The sequence below is a fragment of the Rhipicephalus microplus genome, chromosome 4, assembly GCF_043290135.1.
Source record: "Rhipicephalus microplus isolate Deutch F79 chromosome 4, USDA_Rmic, whole genome shotgun sequence".
In the NCBI taxonomy this organism is placed as follows: Eukaryota; Metazoa; Arthropoda; class Arachnida; order Ixodida; family Ixodidae; genus Rhipicephalus; species Rhipicephalus microplus.
The window spans coordinates 28,337,368-28,357,561 of NC_134703.1; the positions used below are offsets into that span (position 1 = coordinate 28,337,368).

Here is a 20,194-nt window from a genome sequence, read left to right on the forward strand (position 1 = left end):
ATCACATAAATACTGTCATATTTATTTTTTTATGCTTTAATTAAAGCATAAGCACTAAAATAACCAAACAAGCAAATTTTTAACATTATTTGGACATTAGGCGTTTAGTTTGCGAGCTTGTTCGAGTATTCAATGTATCCAACCTGCGATCCAACCGACGCAAGTTTCGGCGCGCAAATAGCGAAAGCAACGGTGTCATAGCTTATCATAGCAACGACTGCGACGCTTTCGTGATCCACTACTTCCTTGCAGTCCCTCAAAACTATAGGACGTTTAGAGGTTGCCGTTTCGCAGCGACACGATGTCGCGAGACCCCGACGAAGTGGAGCGGGTGAGTCATGCAGCGTGCCTCAAAGCAGCCGTGCACTACACCGTGGGACGCATTTGCGATGACATGGCCGAGAAAGAAGGATGCCTTCCCGTGCAGCGCCAAACGGTGGCCGCTCTCACTGAACTGGTGCACCGCGAAGTGGGCCGTGTGGCTCGCGACCTCAGCATGCTGGCGATGCACTGTCGCAGAAGCACCGTGACTGCCGACGACGTGCTATTCGTCGCGAGAAACTCGGGCCCCCTGCACGATTACCTTCAAAGCCTGGTGCCTCCACCCAAAAAGACTGAGAGCAAACGTAAGGTTTCTGCAAAGGGACCCCAACAATGACGCGGTAATCCCCTCGTGGCATCGCCCGTACAAGTGCTGGCTTTCGTCAGTAGAACGAACAAAAGGTGTTCGGGGTCAGAAAACACAACCGCAGTTTCTCTCCTTTCTGCCGGTGATAGGTGATGGGGACCCTTTCTTTGCCTGGAGTAATGTTGGCGCCTGTTCACGTCGACTGAGCGCGTGACTCTTTCTGCTCGACGGTTCTGAATGTCATTACAGCGACAGTTGTGTATGGTGCCCCAATGCAACAAATACCTCCTTTCTTGTCTCTGTGTTACAAGAGTATTGAATTCCTACAGAAAAATCCGGAAGATATCACACACTGCATAAATCGATGCAATGCAAAGCAGCCAGCTAAGAGCTGCATGCATCGCCTTGTCTGTCATTGAAGCAAATGAAACCATTCATTTCATGACATCTGGCATATCGCATGTTTGTCATGCATGTATGCATGTACACTCCAGTGAATACCATACTAATGAAACATATATTGTGGTATATACGGTGGAATTTCATTGATACAATTTTTTTTTATTCCACGCCAACGTTTTTTGGAAATAATGCATTTTCATGTGTTTAATGCGATTACATCTTGCCCCAATATTGCATAGCACAATCATAAAAAAATACCTTGGTAAAAAAAATTTTGAAACCTTTCCTTTTTTCTTCAGTATACTACGTCAAACAGCATTCCATCAAGCCACAATGTGCTCATTGCAGAGTGGCTGAGGCAGCAGCAGTGTCAGTTTTGCTGCCAAAATATTGCTGTCAACTGCAACTGCTGCATCTAATGGTGATGTGCCAGGCGATCCACTAGCGAAACATAATCAAATCTATAGAAAAAATGTATGCAGTGCTCTTCACATGCGACGACCTCTCATCCCGACCTGTCGCGATGCTCCACGCCTTTGTTTGTTCTCTTGCAGTTTCAGCGATGCTGCTGTTGCTCTTACACTTTTTTTTTTATTTCTCCTCTGTCAGCTTGTTGCTGTCTGTGGCATTACCGCCAGACGTGACAATTTCGAGGAAATGCAAGGCACTTGGGTTTTAGCACCAAAATTCACCTTGTGCGAGCATGGCCGAACTACATACAACCCATGCACGTTTTCCATCTAATCAGGCCATGTTCTGAAGTAACATTAGCTGTAAATTATACCAACACTAATGCAACATCGCCACATCGTCTGCCAGAGTATGCTGAATAATAGAATTGCACCATGTTCCACCATCATTACCCCAGTGGAGCGCACTAGTGTGGTGGCCAGCCCAGCCGAATGTGCAGCAGTGCTCAAGTGCGCAAAAAACACTATCAGTGCCATCAACCGGAGATGCATGCAAATAGTCAGGTCACGTAGCACCAATCTTTGTGCACATCAAGCTAGCGAACTGCCTCCGAGCACGCCACGACCGTCGCATGCTAGTCGTGCCGTACATGACATGCTTGCAATTATTTTCAAGTTGCCACCTGTCATTTATGTTCATCGTACAGTCGCATCGCACAATGCCACATGTAAATCAAGCTAACGAGCCGACCGCAAGCACACCATAAACATGGCGAGTAAGTCATGCCATACATGACATGCATGTCATAATTTTCGTGTTACCAGCTGTTATTTATATTCCTGATACGCATATACTAGTTCTTGTAGTCAAGAGTCCGACGGAATCCCGTCTGGTCGGGGACAAACATAGTGCAAAATAACAAAAACGCCGACCAAGGTGAAATACACAAAATACACAATAGCGCTGTCGCCTCATTTACTAATTCTTGTCATACCAATCTTGGTATATTATATTCATTTATTAAATGGTTACAGGCACCTCGAGACCATGCTATATAAATCATGGTGTACATGACAAGTGAAAGTCGCAGAGGTTTGCTAAAAAATGCTTCGCATTTAAGGGGTCCTGCAAAACAGCTTAGTCAGAAAACACTGGGGATCGGTACTTAAGGCTTCCAAGAACATGGGAGCCAAATATTATAGCATTTGAAGGGCCTGAAAATTACAATTTATTCTTGAAGTCGGTTAAAAATCACTGTCTCTTCTCTACAAATGATGCCATATGCTCAGATTTTTGCCCCATCTACTGAAATCCATGCCTTTGACTGATTTAAGCTTAGCTTCTTAGTTATCATGGCTGGCCCCATGTGCTGAACGCCGTTCGGTCTTGGCTGTCGCTCTCCAACAGCGCTGTCGCCTCATTTACAACTTTCATTAACCACATTTGTCTAGCAGTGCGTTTAGCTTTCGGGCGGTGCATGTCCTTTATTTCAGAGCTTACTTGTTCATAAGGTAGTCGGTTCTGCTCGTTGCTTCCCTGGGTGCGGTTCCGATGAGGATAAAATTGCTCCGGCTGCGATTTCTAGTAGAAACAGCTAGTCACTGCCATTCGTTGTTTACTTCTATGGGAGCAGCTCGTGATCCCGGGTTCCGACACCTTTCGTCGCGGAATGCTGGCCTTCATTAGGTGAAGCGCCGCCAGAAAGATAGAGCCGTGAGACAACCAACAATATGCCTTTAATGGTGACAAACAAACACTGAACTGTAGATTTTGATAATAGTGGTGCACGCCACGCACTTCTTGGCACACAATGGCGGAGACAGCAGCCAACGATCAATTACTCTTCGTCTTCTATTGATTTTCGACAACATGTGCACTCGCAATCTCGCTGCGAAAGCATCTTCTCACCCCCTTATTATTTCTATCCCTGCATAGCTTTCAGTGCGTTCGCTAGTATGAAAGAAGAGAGAAGGCTCTTGAAGCGTGCGACAAATCCCTGCAACTTCACTCGTATACTTGACGGATTAGAAAAATGTTCGCTACATATAATTCGTAAAGCATGCTGCACTTGTAATGAGACAATTCCATTATAACTCAGTGTTGCAAAGTCCCTTAAAGGGACTTTGCAACACTGAGTCAGGTGCCATCAGTTTTGGTGTAGATAAAAATGGCTGCATTAATACAATGTAGTAAGTGTGCTGAATATTGCTAACAGAACAAAGACACAATAAGAGACGCAGGAAAAAAATGTGTCTTGTTTTATTCCCCGTGAACTCAGTGTTGCAAAGCCCCTTAAGGGGACTTTGCAACTCTGAGTCAGGTGCCATCAGTTCTGGTGTATATAAAAACAGCTGCATTAATACAATGTGGTAAGTGTGCTTGGATGTCGCTAACACAACAAACACTCAATAAGAGACGCAGGTAAAAAAACGTGTCTTGTTTTATTCCCCGCGACAGCAGATCAGAGGATATTCCACTGTAATGTCAACACACAAGAACACAGTTGGAAATGTACAGAATACACAATGTCCCCCATCAACACATTTAACGAGGAGACTAAGTATAGGGCATGGCGGAAAGACGTATTCTCTAGATGGGCTAGGAGAACCGTGCTGGAGCAAGACAGCGCCAACTGCGATGATGTAGTGAGACCCCACATAATATGCACATGATGTGCTGTTGGTGAACTGCAATATAAAAAACTGTTTCCAACACACAGCATATGGCACTTGTACCTGCTGGTGATCGTAATGTCATGGTAAATGCCTAAGAACTTCCAGACAGTGCACATATGTGTGGCCAGTACTATTCGAGGCCCTAGTGTGACAACTATTCACAGTCAGTCCAGTTACTTGCTATGAAAAATTGTCTATGCGCAGAACATCAATTAGCTTACTGTAACATGCATGGCTGTTAGAATATCGAGCAGCAAATATCTATGGCCACATATTTGTACATTGTTAGCACTTCGCATAGTACATGAGCAGGAAAATTTTTCCTAACTGGTATGAAACACATAAAAATGGGAGGAAATCGCAAATCGTAACAAAATGCACAGAGGTGAACACTAACAAGAGTTTCAATAAATAGGTGACAAATGCAGTAGAGCTTTACGTAAGCCAGAAGCAAACAGGTTTTAATGCAGAATAACGTAAGACAGCACGGTACACAACAAATGTCTCATTTAAATGGGGACAAGACGAAAGCGCAACAACATAAGCAGGGCCCCATACATCACAGCAAAGGCTGGCATCTGCCCCCGATTCCCCCAGCCCCACTGCAGCAGCACCCAGCAACTTAGGCATTATGGCCACAGCCTCTAACAAAGCGATGGGGCAAGATGTCGTGATACGGCACTCACGTGAGAGCAGTTAGACAGCAGACTCAAAATTCAACAAATGTGTCTAGCATGTGCATATGTCCACACACAATGCAACAAAGATGAAGTGAGAGAAAATAAATAACCAGTGTATAATACGGCTTTCAACAACACTATAATGCCGTTCGCTTATACGACTGTGAACTGTGACATGAACAGCACCAGTGCAACTTAATGCAAACAGAATTAAGCTTGGTCAATACTGTGCACTTGTAGGCCCAGAAAGAAAGCATATATATAGCACACATAACTCATCTAATGTCTTTTTAAGTGTGCCATGAGGAGCACAACCAACTCTCATATTACAGCTCACAGGCACACTAGCAAACGGCCTCAGAAAAAACAGACACACAGTCCAAAAGGGGACTATAAAACAAAAATGCACCAAAAGAACAGAACTGCTGGAACAAGAACACAAATTCGATCCATATCTCAGTTGTATTATGTAGACATAATATATAAATAAGATAAAAAAAATGAGTATTTTCCTCACAACCCAGATGAGGGTTGTGTATTAAAAATTATTTATGCTTTTATGAGAATCTTGAACCTCATTTCGAACAACCTCTGTTTCCCTTTTTTTTTTCTAGGTAGACATCTGAGGTGCATATGGATATGCATAAGTAGTACATAAACAAGTAATCTCCAATTTTATCAACACATCTTGTCACAGCACAAACAGAATTTATGACAATTGCAAAAATCAATACCATCCTAGTCACCAGAGAGCCTCATGTGCTTAAAAAGTGCCAGGGCTATCAGTTATATTCATACATCCTGCTGTAGCGCAGTGGCTCGTCTGTCCTGCCGCTTATCTATAGGTTTCAGCCTTAATGACAGTTTCTAATGTAGCCCTAGGTCGGTTGCAAGGCATTCAGAAGAACATGGAAAATACTGAGCTGAGCATTCTCTAGGTACCCCATTGCGTCGCATTACGAAGCTACCCGCATTTGGGGCATAATTGCAATGACTACATATCCGACATCGAGTTGGTCAATAGGTATATTGATCGCTGAATGAATTCGCCTTTGTTGGTGTAATGGTTTATTCACACCTAAATTTTACCACATTAAATCGCAGAATCTTTCAAATTCTTAGTTTCGAGCAATGTGATGAAACACAGTAGAGATCATAGCTTCTGCACTTGGGAGATAGGCGTTTCTGATTTAGGTTTCATTTTTGTGTATTTATTAATCTAAGGGCTTGAGTTAGTTGCAATTACACATTCTCCTTCAGCAATATATGCTAATTTACTTTCTTCATGCTAGGACAGCAGAATCAACAATGATGAGTTCTCATACAATGAAGAGCTTGACAACGTTCATATGGCTTCTACTCTTTGCATATTTCTGCAGAGTGCAGCTGCCCAAAATAACACATTTGCCGACAGCCATGGCATTAAATTTAGAGGGAAAGGCTGTTGAGCCTTTTTTTCTTTTGTTCGCGAGCCCACTAGATGTTATCTCAGTACAACCAAATGAGCATAAATGGTGCCACTTCAATTCATAGCTGAGCAAGTGCTGAGAGCAATCCGATTGGTAGCGCGGCTGACAACTCTAATCGTACACGAATGTCAAGAAGTTTGCCACATTTCAGCAGGAAAAAGTTGTAACCGGGATGAAAGTGTGTGTGCAATGTTAGACTGTACAATATCGCTAAATAATTCATTCTTGGCGCTTGCAAGCAAACTCCCAACAGCTGCTACAATGAAGAACAGTGCACCAGAACAGCACCAAAGAGAAAAATATAAATAAATAATAAAGGCCCTTAAGAAAGTAGGTATATTCATGCATTCAACTCTTTATTTAGTAACCTGTACATTTATATAAAAAACTTTTTTTTCTTAATTGTATGCTTTCAAAGAGCTCCTTCAAAGCTGAAATCACACACCGAAATCAAGTTTACACATTGCATTATTAAATTGGTTTATCAGCCTTGTGCATCCAGCATATATGAAAGAGTATTGTCTAAAAAAGGCTACAGCCAAACAAAACACCTCAACAGGTGACTTCAGCTAATACACCTATCCTATGTGAAAGCCATTTCCTGCCACCCTGTTTTAACTGTTTGTGCTCAACTAACCCAGCGGAGCATCAGAAAAGACAAGTCCCATTGTCCAATTGGTGGCTTCGGCAACATTCCTTGTTTGATGATTGCTCAAGAGAAATTTTTGAAGCTATGGAAACGCTATCACATTACAATATTCTTTCACGTATTAAAAAGTATGAAGGTTGTTGGGAAACATTCTTTCTATATAAGACGATATTTAATATGATACTAAAATTGCCCTCAAAATGCTGTAGGTGGCGTCAATACTGTTGCGACATTTTACGACATAGAGTACAATTTGCTAACATCACGTAGCGTGATGATGCCACTGATCGAAACAGAAATAGAAGAGCTTCGTGCGTGTGCATTTTTTTGTCTGTGCTTGCATTAGATGTCAGAGTACTAATCACTGAAACAGAACAATCAAATGTATCATAATTTTGAGGTGCATATGCCTCCTTGATATAAACAAAAACAACTATTTTAGTAAATTACTGAGGACCTGTTGATGAATGTCATAGTTTTTTTAGAATTTGGGTTTGGTCCTCCACCAAGTGCAAAAAAGAAAATGAAATAAACAACAAAGTGGAATTATTGTTACCACTTTAAGGATAGAGCCTCAACAAGAAATTATAAAATGATTTCAGGAGCATGTAGTATTGCAGGATCCCGGAGATGTCCTCAGAAGAACATGGAGACATCTTGTACAAAAATAAGTAGAGTATTGGCCATAAAGTTTCGAAAAATTAATGTTACACTTGTAAGCATTTAAGATGCTTGTGTAGGAGTGTATTCACAGGGACATCCACATATTGCTCAAACTTCTACGAGAACAAAGATATTGTGCTAACCATTGCTTTTTTTCTTGCTCAAATTTAACATAACACATTTCATGGTCCCCATCTTTCAATGTAACACCTCACACAGTTGCTTGCCTGGTTATAAAATCTAGTATTCTTTTATTAATGTGGAAGCTAGCCGCTGCCAAGCTGTTGTTGAGATAAACATTTCTAGCTCCCTGCCAACACTGTCATTAAAAGGCAGTATACTCTAGAAAGGAAGGTAACACACGGCAACTCTACTGGATTGATTCTTCTCTGCACCTGCTTATAGTTGTTACACTGAACTGTCAAGGCCACAAGATTCCGTTGTAACAATAACAGACCCTTTGTTATTCAAGACTGTAATTTCTCAGCAATGCTTGTAACTATACGCAGTTTCCATTATCTATCTTTGTCTTGTATGTGCTTGAATTCTTACTTATACATTTTTAGTTGACTTATGTTGCCTTCCTGATTTGCGCATCTGACACTTGTTTCTTTATTTTGTCTTTTTTTTCTTGTGTGTTATAAATGTTGTACCCACCCCCTCTGTAATGCCCTACGGGCCCTGAGGGTATTCTAATAAATAAGTATGATCTTCAAGCAAAATTGAGAACAAAGACACAGGATGTGTAAAACCACCTTTTTTTTACAATATTAAGTGAAAAATACATGTCCCTGTATATGCGTTTCTACAAAGGTGTCTCTAAATGGCAAGTGTAAATGAGTGTTCATTACATTTTCTAAAATTTTAGGCCAAAACTTTAAACAAACCATTACATGACACCATATAAACTACAACAAGATGATTGCACACTCTTTTGAAGACATCTCCTAGACGTGCAAGAAAGTTTCACGTTGCATGACCACAGCTCATAATTGTCTCGGAAATGGCAGTGCCAAATTTTTTTCCGCATGGTACTGCAGTAAGTCCTCAACCCATGTACAATAGCTGCAGGCTAGCAAGACTCCTGCATCGTCTCCTGTGAGGTAGTGTTCTCATGCACTGTATTCCAAACAGCACCAACAGGGCTCCATAACATTTCTGCCCATTACACAGTATTCAATTTTTCCTGAAGAAGCATACTTTGAAAACAGATACATGAGGAAAATAGCCAAAGTAATTAATACTACATTCACTTCAGCCTTCACAACGGGCCAACGGAAGGGAGGACCTCATAGTATTTATTTGGACTGCCTTTGTTCAAAGCTTCGGCCATTACGTTTTTCCCCCCTCATGCACTTGAGGCGCAGCCTCAAGAAGTGCCTTAGGATAATGTGGAATGATATCAAGGTCATGGCGTGTCAAAATAACTAAGTAGGATGACCATTCAAACATTCCCACCAAAAATGCAACACTGATGTACTATGCAAAAAACAACACATGACAAAAAGTTGCACCAAAAATCAAAACTGCCGTCAGTGGCAAAAGAAAGAGAAGAGCAGAAGCCGTCGAAGATAGCTGGAAGGACCACACACGCAAGTGTGCACCTCCAATTTATGGCTGACAAAACGTTGAGGTGCATGGATTAACTGCTAAGGACACGAGTGGCTTTCCTGGATAGCATGTGACGCTACCACCTGTAGTGCATAAGTGCACGACACGCATACCAAAGGTGACGTACTCGCATGGCAGATATGGAAACTGCCGTGATGGCTCAACGACAGCAGCTATCACGATGACAGGCTTCCACATGTCACTCTACGTACACCTGCACTAATCTTTCACCTTCCAAGAGACCACCGGCCATCTGTTATAAAAATCACACAGTTACCAATTCAGTTATTTCATGTCACCTCAGCCAAAACATTAGCAACCTTTCTCTTGACCCAAGTTCAAATTTACATTGTTGCATTTCCATCTTTTACAACAATTATTTATTAAACTTCTTGCTCCAGTCAGTCATGTACAAAATCCCAATTTCTATTTCTTTCAACAGGGGAAACCTCATGAAAGCACTCTTTCAGTATGTTTGAGTAAAATAAAAAGGCAAGAACATGATAAATTATTTTTAATCTTGTAGAAGTAATTACAAAATGTTCCATTAAAAAAACAAATTTTGCACGAGTCCCACCTTTCTCAGACTATACTAATCACTAAGGGAATTTGCCATAGCTGCAATTAATTCTGGTGAAATTGATCCTGTGGGGACATAGTGTAAACATAACATTTTCCAGACATTAAATGGTCTTCCAACTAAATTTTTAAGCTTCAGAGCGCGAAAAGTGGAGAAAATATATTTCCCAGCTGACATGTAGCGGCTCTCTTGACGGTGCACCCATCGCAGTGATGTATAAATGGCTGCAGTGTTCCAAGGCTGATTCGTGGGTTCAACTGCGGCTGCAGCAGCTGTGTTGCAATCGCTAAAAAATTAAGAAAGCTTTTGTGTACTTGGATTTGATGTTCAAATTAAATAACTCCATGTTGTAGAAATTATTCAAAATTTTTCATTTTGCTCTCTCACACACATTGCCAGGAGACACAAAAGCTCACAAATCGATGAGGCCATCATTACACTACCTGTCACCACTTCATGCATTCTCATTATTCAGCTCAAGTGAATAAAAAAACAAGAAAGAAACAAGGGCAACAGGACTGCCTGACAGCCAATCAGTTGTCACTACGATATCACAGGTTATACAGAAAAGCCACCTATCCTTTGAGCAGTGCGGTGAAAACCACAAACGGCCTGGCATACATATCCGGCTTTTTTAGATTTGAGAGGCATCCCATCATCCCCTCAATCCAACACTTCAAGCGGCAAGAGCTCCTACCTTCCATTTCTTTTTAAGCTTAGACAACTTGTGTTAAAAGGTATTATATGTACACACACACTTTGTTGCAATCACAATAGAGCCCCACACAAACCTCTCGGTACAGACGCGATTCCACACAAACGACACAAAAGCAAACAAACAGAGCGGATGAGGCGACACCCTCTACTTTGCATTCTACTGCTCCTGTGCTGCAGTTCACATAGTTCTGCATTTTGTCTTGTTTCTGTAGGGGAGTGTGCAGCAGCGAGACATCACAGTCAGCCATGCCACAACTTAGTGCAACAGTAGTCCTAGCTGTGAGGCAGGACTTCACACCGTTACTGTACGTGCAAAATCATTAGACGAGCCCTGAACCACTCCTCGGGCTTGTTGGAGAAACATTCTTTGAAGAGCGAGCACTGCTACGAGCAGCTCAGCCAAATTTTGTGGTCATGCATAGCACATAGAGCTGACAAGTGGAGCATGAAGTCGCCGCTTTCTCATGCGCGCTTTGTTCATACAGAAGTATGTCCATGCTCTCTTCGAAGCTGCCAGCGCCTAGTGAATTTCATCGTTTAGCAGATTGCTGCTATTGGCCAGTAGCAGACATAAATAAAGAGTGCTGGTTAAGTCGAATGTGCTTCTTGCCACAAGGTGCCGCTACACGCCGAAGCTGTGCTCTATAGCATGCCAAAAATTGCTCTTGTAAAAACACCGGGATAACACCAAAAGTGGGCAAACGCATTTCATAAGAAGTACAGATCTAGATTCTTGCCCCTTTGTCATACTCTCTCTGTAGCTTTCAGCGTGTTTGTTGGGATGAGAAAGTCCGAAAAGAGTCCGAAGCATCTGACTAGAGCTGTGCAAATAGCAAAATTTTGGGTTCAGAACACATTCAAATATTGAAGTGTGAGTGCAAATAAAATATAATATTTCTGAAATATTTTTAGAGAAACATTATTCTAGAAAATTTTTCTGAAGCGCACTTGCAGAAAAAAAAAAACGTTAGGAGAAAATTTGTGAACATAATCTTATGAGATTGCAACACGAAAGTGTTTTTTTTTTTCTTTTCGCTAGGTTCAGAACGCCCTGGCGGGGTAGCGTGTCATAGTCATCTTATCAAGAATGAGGCAATGCAGAGGCCGAATCGAATTTATAGATATGATTCATGCAACCAAAGTGTTTCTGACAACACTTTATGCATGAAAGGCAAGGATGCTATCTCCCCAGCCTCTCCTCCTCTTTCAACTTGTGTGGAAGCCCAACTGATTTGGTGGACAAGGGTGCGCTCCCTTCGAGTCGCGAGTTTCAAATTTGCCTTGTAGATATAACGTCTGAAACTTTGGATGGTAAAAATTTTTCTAATCCAATTTTTTAGACTTCCAGCCCAAACTTCAAGTCCGAAACAGCACTGAGCCACCACCTCTGCTTCATACATCATCTCTATCTTGCAACCAGCGTATTCTTCAGCCAATACATTTGCGACTGCAGCATAGACTGAAAGGCAGCTTTGCCACAATATGAAAGTGATAAGGGAGAAGCATATTAAAAATCTGAAGGGGTCATTGCCAATCAGACATTGACTGTATCCGTCTTCGGAGAGTTCAAATATTTCGAATAGTAAAATTGCAGCGGGAGCTGAATTTCGAATAGCAAGCACTATCAGAAAAATATTCGAAATTTCCAATATTCGCACACCCCTACATATGACCAATTCCTGCAACTCCTCTTGTTCTTGACGGGTTCTAAAGAATTTTTGCGGCAACTGATTCGTGAGGCGATCCTGCGCTCATCCGATGATTAATAGGCAAAGTGATTCAGGACACCTTAGAAAGAACCAATGTAGCTGAAGCTACTGATAATTATACGTAACAGCCACCACAAGGTTAATAAAGAAGTTACTCGTGACAATATCAAGGACACTATGGGGGAAAATGAAGACAAGCTGAATCGTTAGATACGACTTCTAAACAGCAATTACGTTACTAGTTTCATTGAATGCAGAGATCTACAGAGTCTACCTGCAACAATGTGCCATATAATACTAATGATTATTTGTTGCAATGACAGGACCGCATATAAGGTCATTACACCAGAGTATCAATATTCTTTGCTATCATTGCCATTATAACTATACTCCTTGCATTAAATATGCATAAAGTCTACCTGAAAATTATGCAGGGCTATAAAAAATTTTGATGTCCCACAAAGTGTGAGTGAATTGCACAGAACCATCACTACTAAAGTTTAAGAAAAATGAGAGAAAGTGTCAGCAACACCCCCTCAAGCTTTCTGGCAAGCTCGGTACTCTATTTGTGCAGAAACATTATTGATATATGCATTATCATGCAAGCACATCATCGTTGCCAGAGTTTATACATTAACACTAAGCAATTTTTCACACATAGATGCACCAAAAATATGCTCGTTGAGTTTCGCCACTCGCGCAGCCAATTGGAAACCTGTTCATAAAATCTTTTCTGAATAATTTTGGGCATTTTCCAGTTGCTGGAATAATCGTATAAATGAAGACGTAGTGGATCTCTCCTAGACTAATTTTGATGTGATTGATATTTGGTCCATGGCACACGTGACCACGAGCTGCTGCTTCAGTTTTAATCCAGATTGAGAAGGCAGCCAAATGTACCTGTTTGTGGCATCATGTTATCACGTGGCTGACTGATAAATGCTGCTGCTGCATTTTGTGTATACTATTCTTGCTTTATAAATACAAAGTGGAAGTTCTTTAACAAGTTCTTTCACTCGGCTGAAGTAACGTGGTGCACTGGGCAAGCTGGCATAGGTTCATATTAAAACATAGCCTGAAGACACAGAGAAGAGAACACAGGATAGGCACAGTGTCTTCCTCTCTATGTCCATTTTTTTATTTTTGCAGAATGTTTTAATACGTCCATCCACTCTGCTTGCGGCAGGGCGGGCTCTCCTTTCAGTGAGACAGCTGGCTGACTTGGCACAGCAGACTTTCAGATTTGCTACATAGACAAACATTTGAATGTCAGCATGACACAAAGCAATTAGAGACTCCTTCAAGTTTGAAATGCCTACTTTAAGACGGCCTGATATGCAAATTGATAAAAAGTTAAGCTTGTTTCTTTTTTACTTTGATGGCTGAGGACAAGTTCGAGACAAAGAGAAGAAAAGGAAAAAATAGGGGTCAAACTTACAGATAAAAAAAGCAAGTCAAGGCCACTTAATGTCAAAGGTACTACAAAAAACAGATGCTTTTGTCCCTGAGGTATTATGGGCTGCAATGTTTGAAAACATAAATAATAATTATAACTCAGAGAGAGAATCCTCCTTTGAAAGCTTCAAACATAATGAAGTGATGCAACCAAATTAATGAAAGAAGTGGTCACCAATTGCCTGTATGTAGATATATATTCGATTCATTCCCCTGAAAAAAAAAAACTAATTTATTTAGCAAGTGCATGTAAAATTCAAAGGGATAGCGATGCTCAGCCTTCTATATCAGAAAAGACTGCCTGTATAACCAAGAGACTTCAGCATGCATCACACGAAAATTCTTAACAAGTGTAGCACAGAAAAAGAAGAGAGACCATAACAAAAAGCAAAATAAAGCCATATCGTCTAGAACATTGAGTTTCGCACTTATATAAATTTGAAATGTGCATTGCTTAAGTCTCTTACTACCTGTCCTTCACGAGTGCCATTACTGAACATGCCAACATATAAAATGCATTTTTAAAGAATACTTAATGCAGCAGAATTCGAACTATGTATATATATTGTAACGGCAGCCTACAATATGCTTCTCTTTGAATCTTTTGCTGTAAGTCCTACAATCTTTCTGTGTCTCAGACAGATGTTGAGGGCTTGGGTTGTGGCTTGTCTGTGTGTTTTTCACTTCGGTATAGTTATGACAGTGTATATGTGGAGCGTGGATGTTACATTGGAATGTGTGCCGGCAGGGTGTGCCCATGAGGCTCCATCACCCCATAAGTGGTACAGCAAAACAACAGAAAAATAAAAACAAAGAAGAACGAGAGACAATTATTCGTTTTGGTGTCTACAGTTCTGTGCTTCTGGGGACTAACATTACAATAACTACGGCGCTCTGCAACAACCACCTTCTTTTCTCCTGAGTCTATTTACATGCATACAAGTTCCCTAGACTCCCTTGCTCGCAAGCATTGGTGAGTCATTTCACCCCCATTTTCCTCCTCCAAAAAAAAAAAAAATGCGTCTCATTCCAGAGGGTGGAGGAGGTCAGAACGCGCAGAGTGAAGCGAGCGTAGTAATAAACCGAGAAGCCCTTGTACTATGTCGGTGACGAGAAGAGAAAAGAAAGAAGAAATTGCATGCCTGCCACCTATGTGCAACGCACGAGCACCACAAAAAGAGGAGCGTCCTCGGACTGTCGCACACGAGCGTCCAGCGCTCGTTAACTTGAGGTGGCCACAGCACGTCAGTCTGTACATGGGTTGTCATCGCCGCATTGAGCTGATGTGGGTACAGGAAGTGTGAGGCAGTGGTCTTTCGTGGCAAGCCACAAGATCTTGATGGTGTGACACATCTCTAACGGCAGACTGATGACAGCACATGTTAACGTGCCATAGATCTACGTGGCTCTAGAATGTCATCTGATGCAAGCAAAGGCAGGGATGAAATTGGTTGCAGCAACAAGGTGAGTTGCCACGAAAGGCCACTACAGCATAGCCCTTATAGGATGTGCTGTTTGTGACATTGGTGTAGGCGAATCGGTGCGCGCGTTATTGCTTCCATGACTAGGAAGAGGAACAGGAGACCCCCTTTTTTTTTGTCTCAGCAGGCGCTCTCGAGCGGCCGCCGGCGTCGGCGCAAGAACTCGCGCTTCAATGCTGCACAGCGGGTCTCAGCATCCCAGGCAGTGCTGTAGAGCTCACTGTCGCTGAGTCCACGCCATGCGTCGTCATCATCACCCAACGCCGGGCTCAAAGCTGGGTCGAACTCGTAGTTCTCATCCACAGACTGGTCACGAGGTGGCACCAGAGATGACGACACCAGGTTGGCCACGGGCGGACGCAGTTCTCCCTGCAGGGAGTCACCACGGGCCGCGCCAGCCGAGCTGCCACGTCCAGAGCTACCACTCGTCAAACTTGCCGAATCGGGCCTCGATGCTGCCATGGCCGCAGTCGTCGCGTTTGCCGTGCTGCCTGTCGAGACCATTATCGGTAGCTCGGGAGCACTGTGGTGGCGCAGGGCCGTGCATCGAACGCGCTGGACTGCTCCCAGCAGGCGCTCGCGGGTGTAGCCACTGCCGCCATTTCTATAGCCAAGGCAAGGTGGTGAGCTTGTGGCTAGCGGTGGCTGCCGGCCAGTGTTGCCAGTGGCGGCACCGGTGCGGGGCACAATGGCAGGGGGTGCGTGGATGGGCCGGAAGCCACAGGGCGGCTCACGGGACGGAGGCGTCGAGAAGGCGGCACTCGATGGCACCGTGCTGGGCAGTGACCGGTCACCCCCACTCACGGGGCTCAGGTCATCGGGGAAGCCTTGTAGCAGCAGCTGAAGGCCCGGGCTACTCGCCCGCGGCGTTGTCGCCACGATGGCGGGCCGCCGGTTTGTCGGTGGTGCCGGAGGGGGCTCAGGGGGGACCGGCCACCAGGGTCCCGGGCCCGCTACACCAGTCACCACTACACCTGGTACTCGGCCTTCCGGGTGTCTGCAGAGGTGTAGCACATACATATTTAAAGACACGTTCTCGAAATGACTAATTTATTTGACAAGAAACTGCTCATGCTAGCACATCATTCCCAGCGCACTCAATATGCGTAGTGCCAACTCCAAGAGTTTAAGAGAACCTTCGGGGCTACGATGACCTATTTTAGGGAGTGAGCTGTCATTCTAACAGTTCTCACAAAACAGAGCCCAAATACATCAACAACATAGCAGACGCATTCATCTTGCAAGCAATTACGTAGCAATAGAATCATCTAATGAGAGCATTTCTCAGTTGTACGTGCATCTCAACAAGGAGAAAAAAACTTAGGGTCCCTCATTATACCTCATTGCAAATTTTGGTTAACTTCTCAAATTTGTAAGGCAATACCTGGGGAGCGTTGGTCCAAAATAATTTTTTTTTCCATCAGCTCATTATCGCACATGTCCAAAGAAATCAGACTGTCCCATTACCATGCCTCCAAGAGCAGAGTTTTACAGCTCATTAACCCCTCTAACTAGTACTTGTCGTGCAACCATTTGCTACCGGCAATTAAATAGTGACCCTAGACAACTGATGTTCATGCATTCATGAGACCTATACCTATTGTCACGTGGAATTAATGTCTACTCGCATTGTCATTGCCCTATAAAATAAGCTCACATCATGTTCCTGCACATTTGACTGGTACAGAGGTTTTTTAATGCACTTGTGACACTGAAAAATCAAGCACCATGCGGCTAAGTCAAAGCAGTCGCTTTGCGGCTGATTGATTTGAGAGTAACTTGGCTGGGTGACCAAGGTTAGTTGAACATATGAATGAGCATTTACTGGAAAAGCTCAAACTTTTCCTCTTTGCTGTGGACAGCCTGCATGAAACTTAGCTGCTTTGCATTCTCTCAAGAGCTAAAAGTCGCGAAGCAAGTCATGTTAATTAGTTCTTTTTTTGCTTCTCTATCTATTTTGTTTTTGAAACTACTTACAGTGAGCACACTAAGTTATTGAACTCGGACATGCTCTAGTCAGCAGGGTGCTCTCATCTAAACTTAATGGTTGAAAAGCGTCATCTGGAGCATGATTATGGAGCGCACTGCACATGCTCCAACTTTGGGATGATGCATGAAAGCCTACACAAAGCTTGCGCCTACTGTATCCTTCGATGAAGTGTTTTTTTTTTTTCCACTTTTTCCTGCCGCAAAATCAATGTAACATTCACTATGTAACACTTTCGCGCCCCCGAAACCAGTCGGAGGAAACCACCATTGCACTAAGCTATGAAGGCTTCCCACTTGAGTGCATTCGAGCTTTTTCTTTTGGCGTTAAAAGTGCACTAACTCAGCGCGCCTAGTGATGTTACCACACGCTCCACAATGGGTGAGGAACCAAAGCTACGTGCAGTGGTCAGGGACACTTTATAACAATTTGATCAAGCGCATGCATGTACGAATGAACTCTCGAGTAGTTCTTGTAACACAAGCAAGCATGCTAGCGAACTTTCACATTTCATTGAAACACAGTTTCTGCGAAAAGAAGGGCATACCGCCTTCTACTTTAAAGTTGGACATTTATTAATTTGCAGTCACAACCACCACCACCAAATGATTTATTCACCGCACTTGTTTGTCTTCAAAGCCCAAACCCAGTGAGCGGCCCATTAATGAGAAGTGAACAAGCCATGCACCACATAGGTGATTGGGCTTGATCACGAGTGTAATGTGTGGAACGATGATTGAGACTTGAAAGCAGAAAAAAGAACAGTGATGGCTTAACTACACTGAATTTAGCAAACTACAGAAAACACTGTTGCCGTATGCAGAGTTTTTAAGCATTTGACATTATTTTGAGATGCAGCTCTTTTTTTCAGTCACAATGTAGCTTATGACGAGTAAACAGCCTTGATGTTTACATGAGCACAGCATCTTTACTAGCAAGCATTAAGAGTCACATTAGCAAAACATGCTTGTTAGCCAAGAAAGCATTCTTTGCAAAACAGAGATCAGAAAGAAGTTACAGTGATGTAAAAACCATTAGCTGTAAGTAGGTGTTTGATGAAATCACTGCGACAGTTTCTGACCTAACCAGAAAGTCAACATCGCTAGAGTATACTGGAGTAGCAAGGTAAATGTCCGGATATGCATGATGGTAAACATGCATCCTGATGGCAAAAGCACAGCTTAGTTCGAGATCAGGCAGTCAGAAAGTGAAAAAAAAAAAGGAGGTTCACCTTTTTTCCTCCGTTGGTGGCAATGGTGTCAGTAGTGTGAGAGGGGAAAGAGAGACAGAAAGAGAGAAAAAAGCGGGCGGGGAATGAACGACGTCAAAGGCAGGTTGATGCGCAGAGAGGCAACCGTTCTGCACTGATCAGCAACTTGAAAGATATCACGTCTGTTCATCTGAGCAGAAACAGTGACACAGTCATGCTTTTTACCCATAACGCACGATAAGCTCTTCGCATCTACAGAATGCACCTCACAAGAAGGATTGATAACTTACCCCTGTTTGGAACATCATGAGATGGCTTTCTGAGCACAGGTCTCTTACATGAGAGATGTAGCTAGGCATCTTAATAAAAATTGGTGCTCTCTCAGTATCATTTTCTGCCGAATCAGAGACGATGACAAAAATTGCGGCAGAATGAAATGACAGAAATTAAAATTGAAGCTCTCCTATTAAATATTTTATGGAAAAAACAGCATTCCAAAGGAAAAATGCTTACACAGCCTCATTATATCTCTCCACATACCGATCACTGTTTTACGGTTTTTAGAATACCGCACAAGATCAAATACATATGCTGTTTCATTCTTTGTTCATCTCATTATCTAGTGGAATCGCTTGCAAGGTCAGAAAGTGTACTGTGTAAATGAAGATGCGTTTTTCTCAGCTTTGTAACCTCCCTGCTTCAGTGCCTTCAAGCTGAGTGGAATGATCACTGAATGAAGAATAACTTGACAGTTTGAACATCCATATGTGGGCACGACCATTGAACTTCGAAGATGGATACATCTGAAGGCATCATGTGGAAAGTTCAAATTCGGCATTGAGCAAAAAAGCACTTTTTTATATTAACTTGGGACAATTTCTTACATATTTTGCAAAGGTAAAGCAATATTTGATGATTTTTAAATGCAAATTAAGTCAGGTTAATCAGGAAATCAACCAGTGTTGATGGCCTTTATTGCCCCTACACTGTCTTGTGCTGTTATAGACTGGAGAGGAATGGTGTCACGATTCTTCTTTTCAATTATACGGCAGAACATTCCAGAGTCACCTATTTACAGTTGCTTATGTATTTTCTTAAACTTACATAGAAGCAGAGGTGCACATAATGTTTGGAAAATAAGTCTCCTAACATGTCTTGTTTCTTATTTTTTTATTGTTGGTTATTTATCTCGTATTTATATGTTCTTTTGAATTTCTCTTTATTGTGCGAATGTTATGTACTTTGTGTCACCCTCCCTGTAATGACCCCAAGCACGGGGTTGACAGTATCAAATAAATAAAATAAACAAAAAACTCCAAGCATTTCCCCGAGAGTGAACATGGTTAAGTGCGAATGCACGGGGTGATGCTATGAGAGGGAGTAAAGTTAAAATCCGTTGGCATTCGCCAGTGACTTAACTCCCCCGTGTGATCACATTGCGATTCCGAGGAACCATTAGACCCTTTCGGGAAGTCTTGGTGAGTTTACGCGTATATGTGAGAGTAAATTCGCATTATAATGATTTTTATGTCCGCGGCCCGCTTCGCCCGCTCGCGCTCGGCATCACGGGCCCTTCGCCGCGCTGCCTTGTCTTCAACCGGTGCGACATCTTCAACGATGTGTGCAATGCTCACATTCGATTGCGTTGTACTCGTTGTTGTAGGTATCGCAATCTAGGTTGATGCCTAGGGACAGATCCATACCTCTAACGACTTGCCGATCTCGAGCAAGTCGTGGCGGCGCGCGCAGCCACGGAGTGGAGGATGGAGCGCACGCAATCACATGGTGTGTGACGTCGTGGCGCCGTTGCTACAGACGCTCCTATCCACTCCTTGCACCGTTGCTAGGGGAGAGGAGGAGGCGCACC

At 42.8% G+C, this 20,194-nt stretch overlaps 2 protein-coding genes across 5 annotated transcripts in view; one reads left to right on the forward strand and one right to left on the reverse strand.

Moving 5' to 3' along the window:
• The first annotated feature begins 140 nt into the window (after positions 1 to 140).
• On the forward strand, positions 141 to 1,073 carry LOC119171791 (centromere protein S). Its single transcript, XM_037422630.2, has one exon. It carries the CDS (start codon positions 302 to 304, stop codon positions 656 to 658), a length of 357 nt encoding a protein of 118 aa, XP_037278527.2. The 5' UTR covers positions 141 to 301; the 3' UTR covers positions 659 to 1,073.
• Positions 1,074 to 3,863: 2,790 nt separating this feature from the next.
• The window catches only part of tutl (immunoglobulin superfamily member turtle), a 58,320-nt gene continuing 41,989 nt past the window's right edge, over positions 3,864 to 20,194 (reverse strand). For all 4 annotated transcript variants that reach the window (XM_075892393.1, XM_075892392.1, XM_075892394.1 and 1 more), the window contains one exon: positions 3,864 to 16,127. In XM_075892393.1, the coding sequence (XP_075748508.1) occupies positions 15,251 to 16,127 (877 nt within the window). In that variant the 3' untranslated portion in view covers positions 3,864 to 15,250. The remainder of the gene's footprint in view (positions 16,128 to 20,194) is intronic.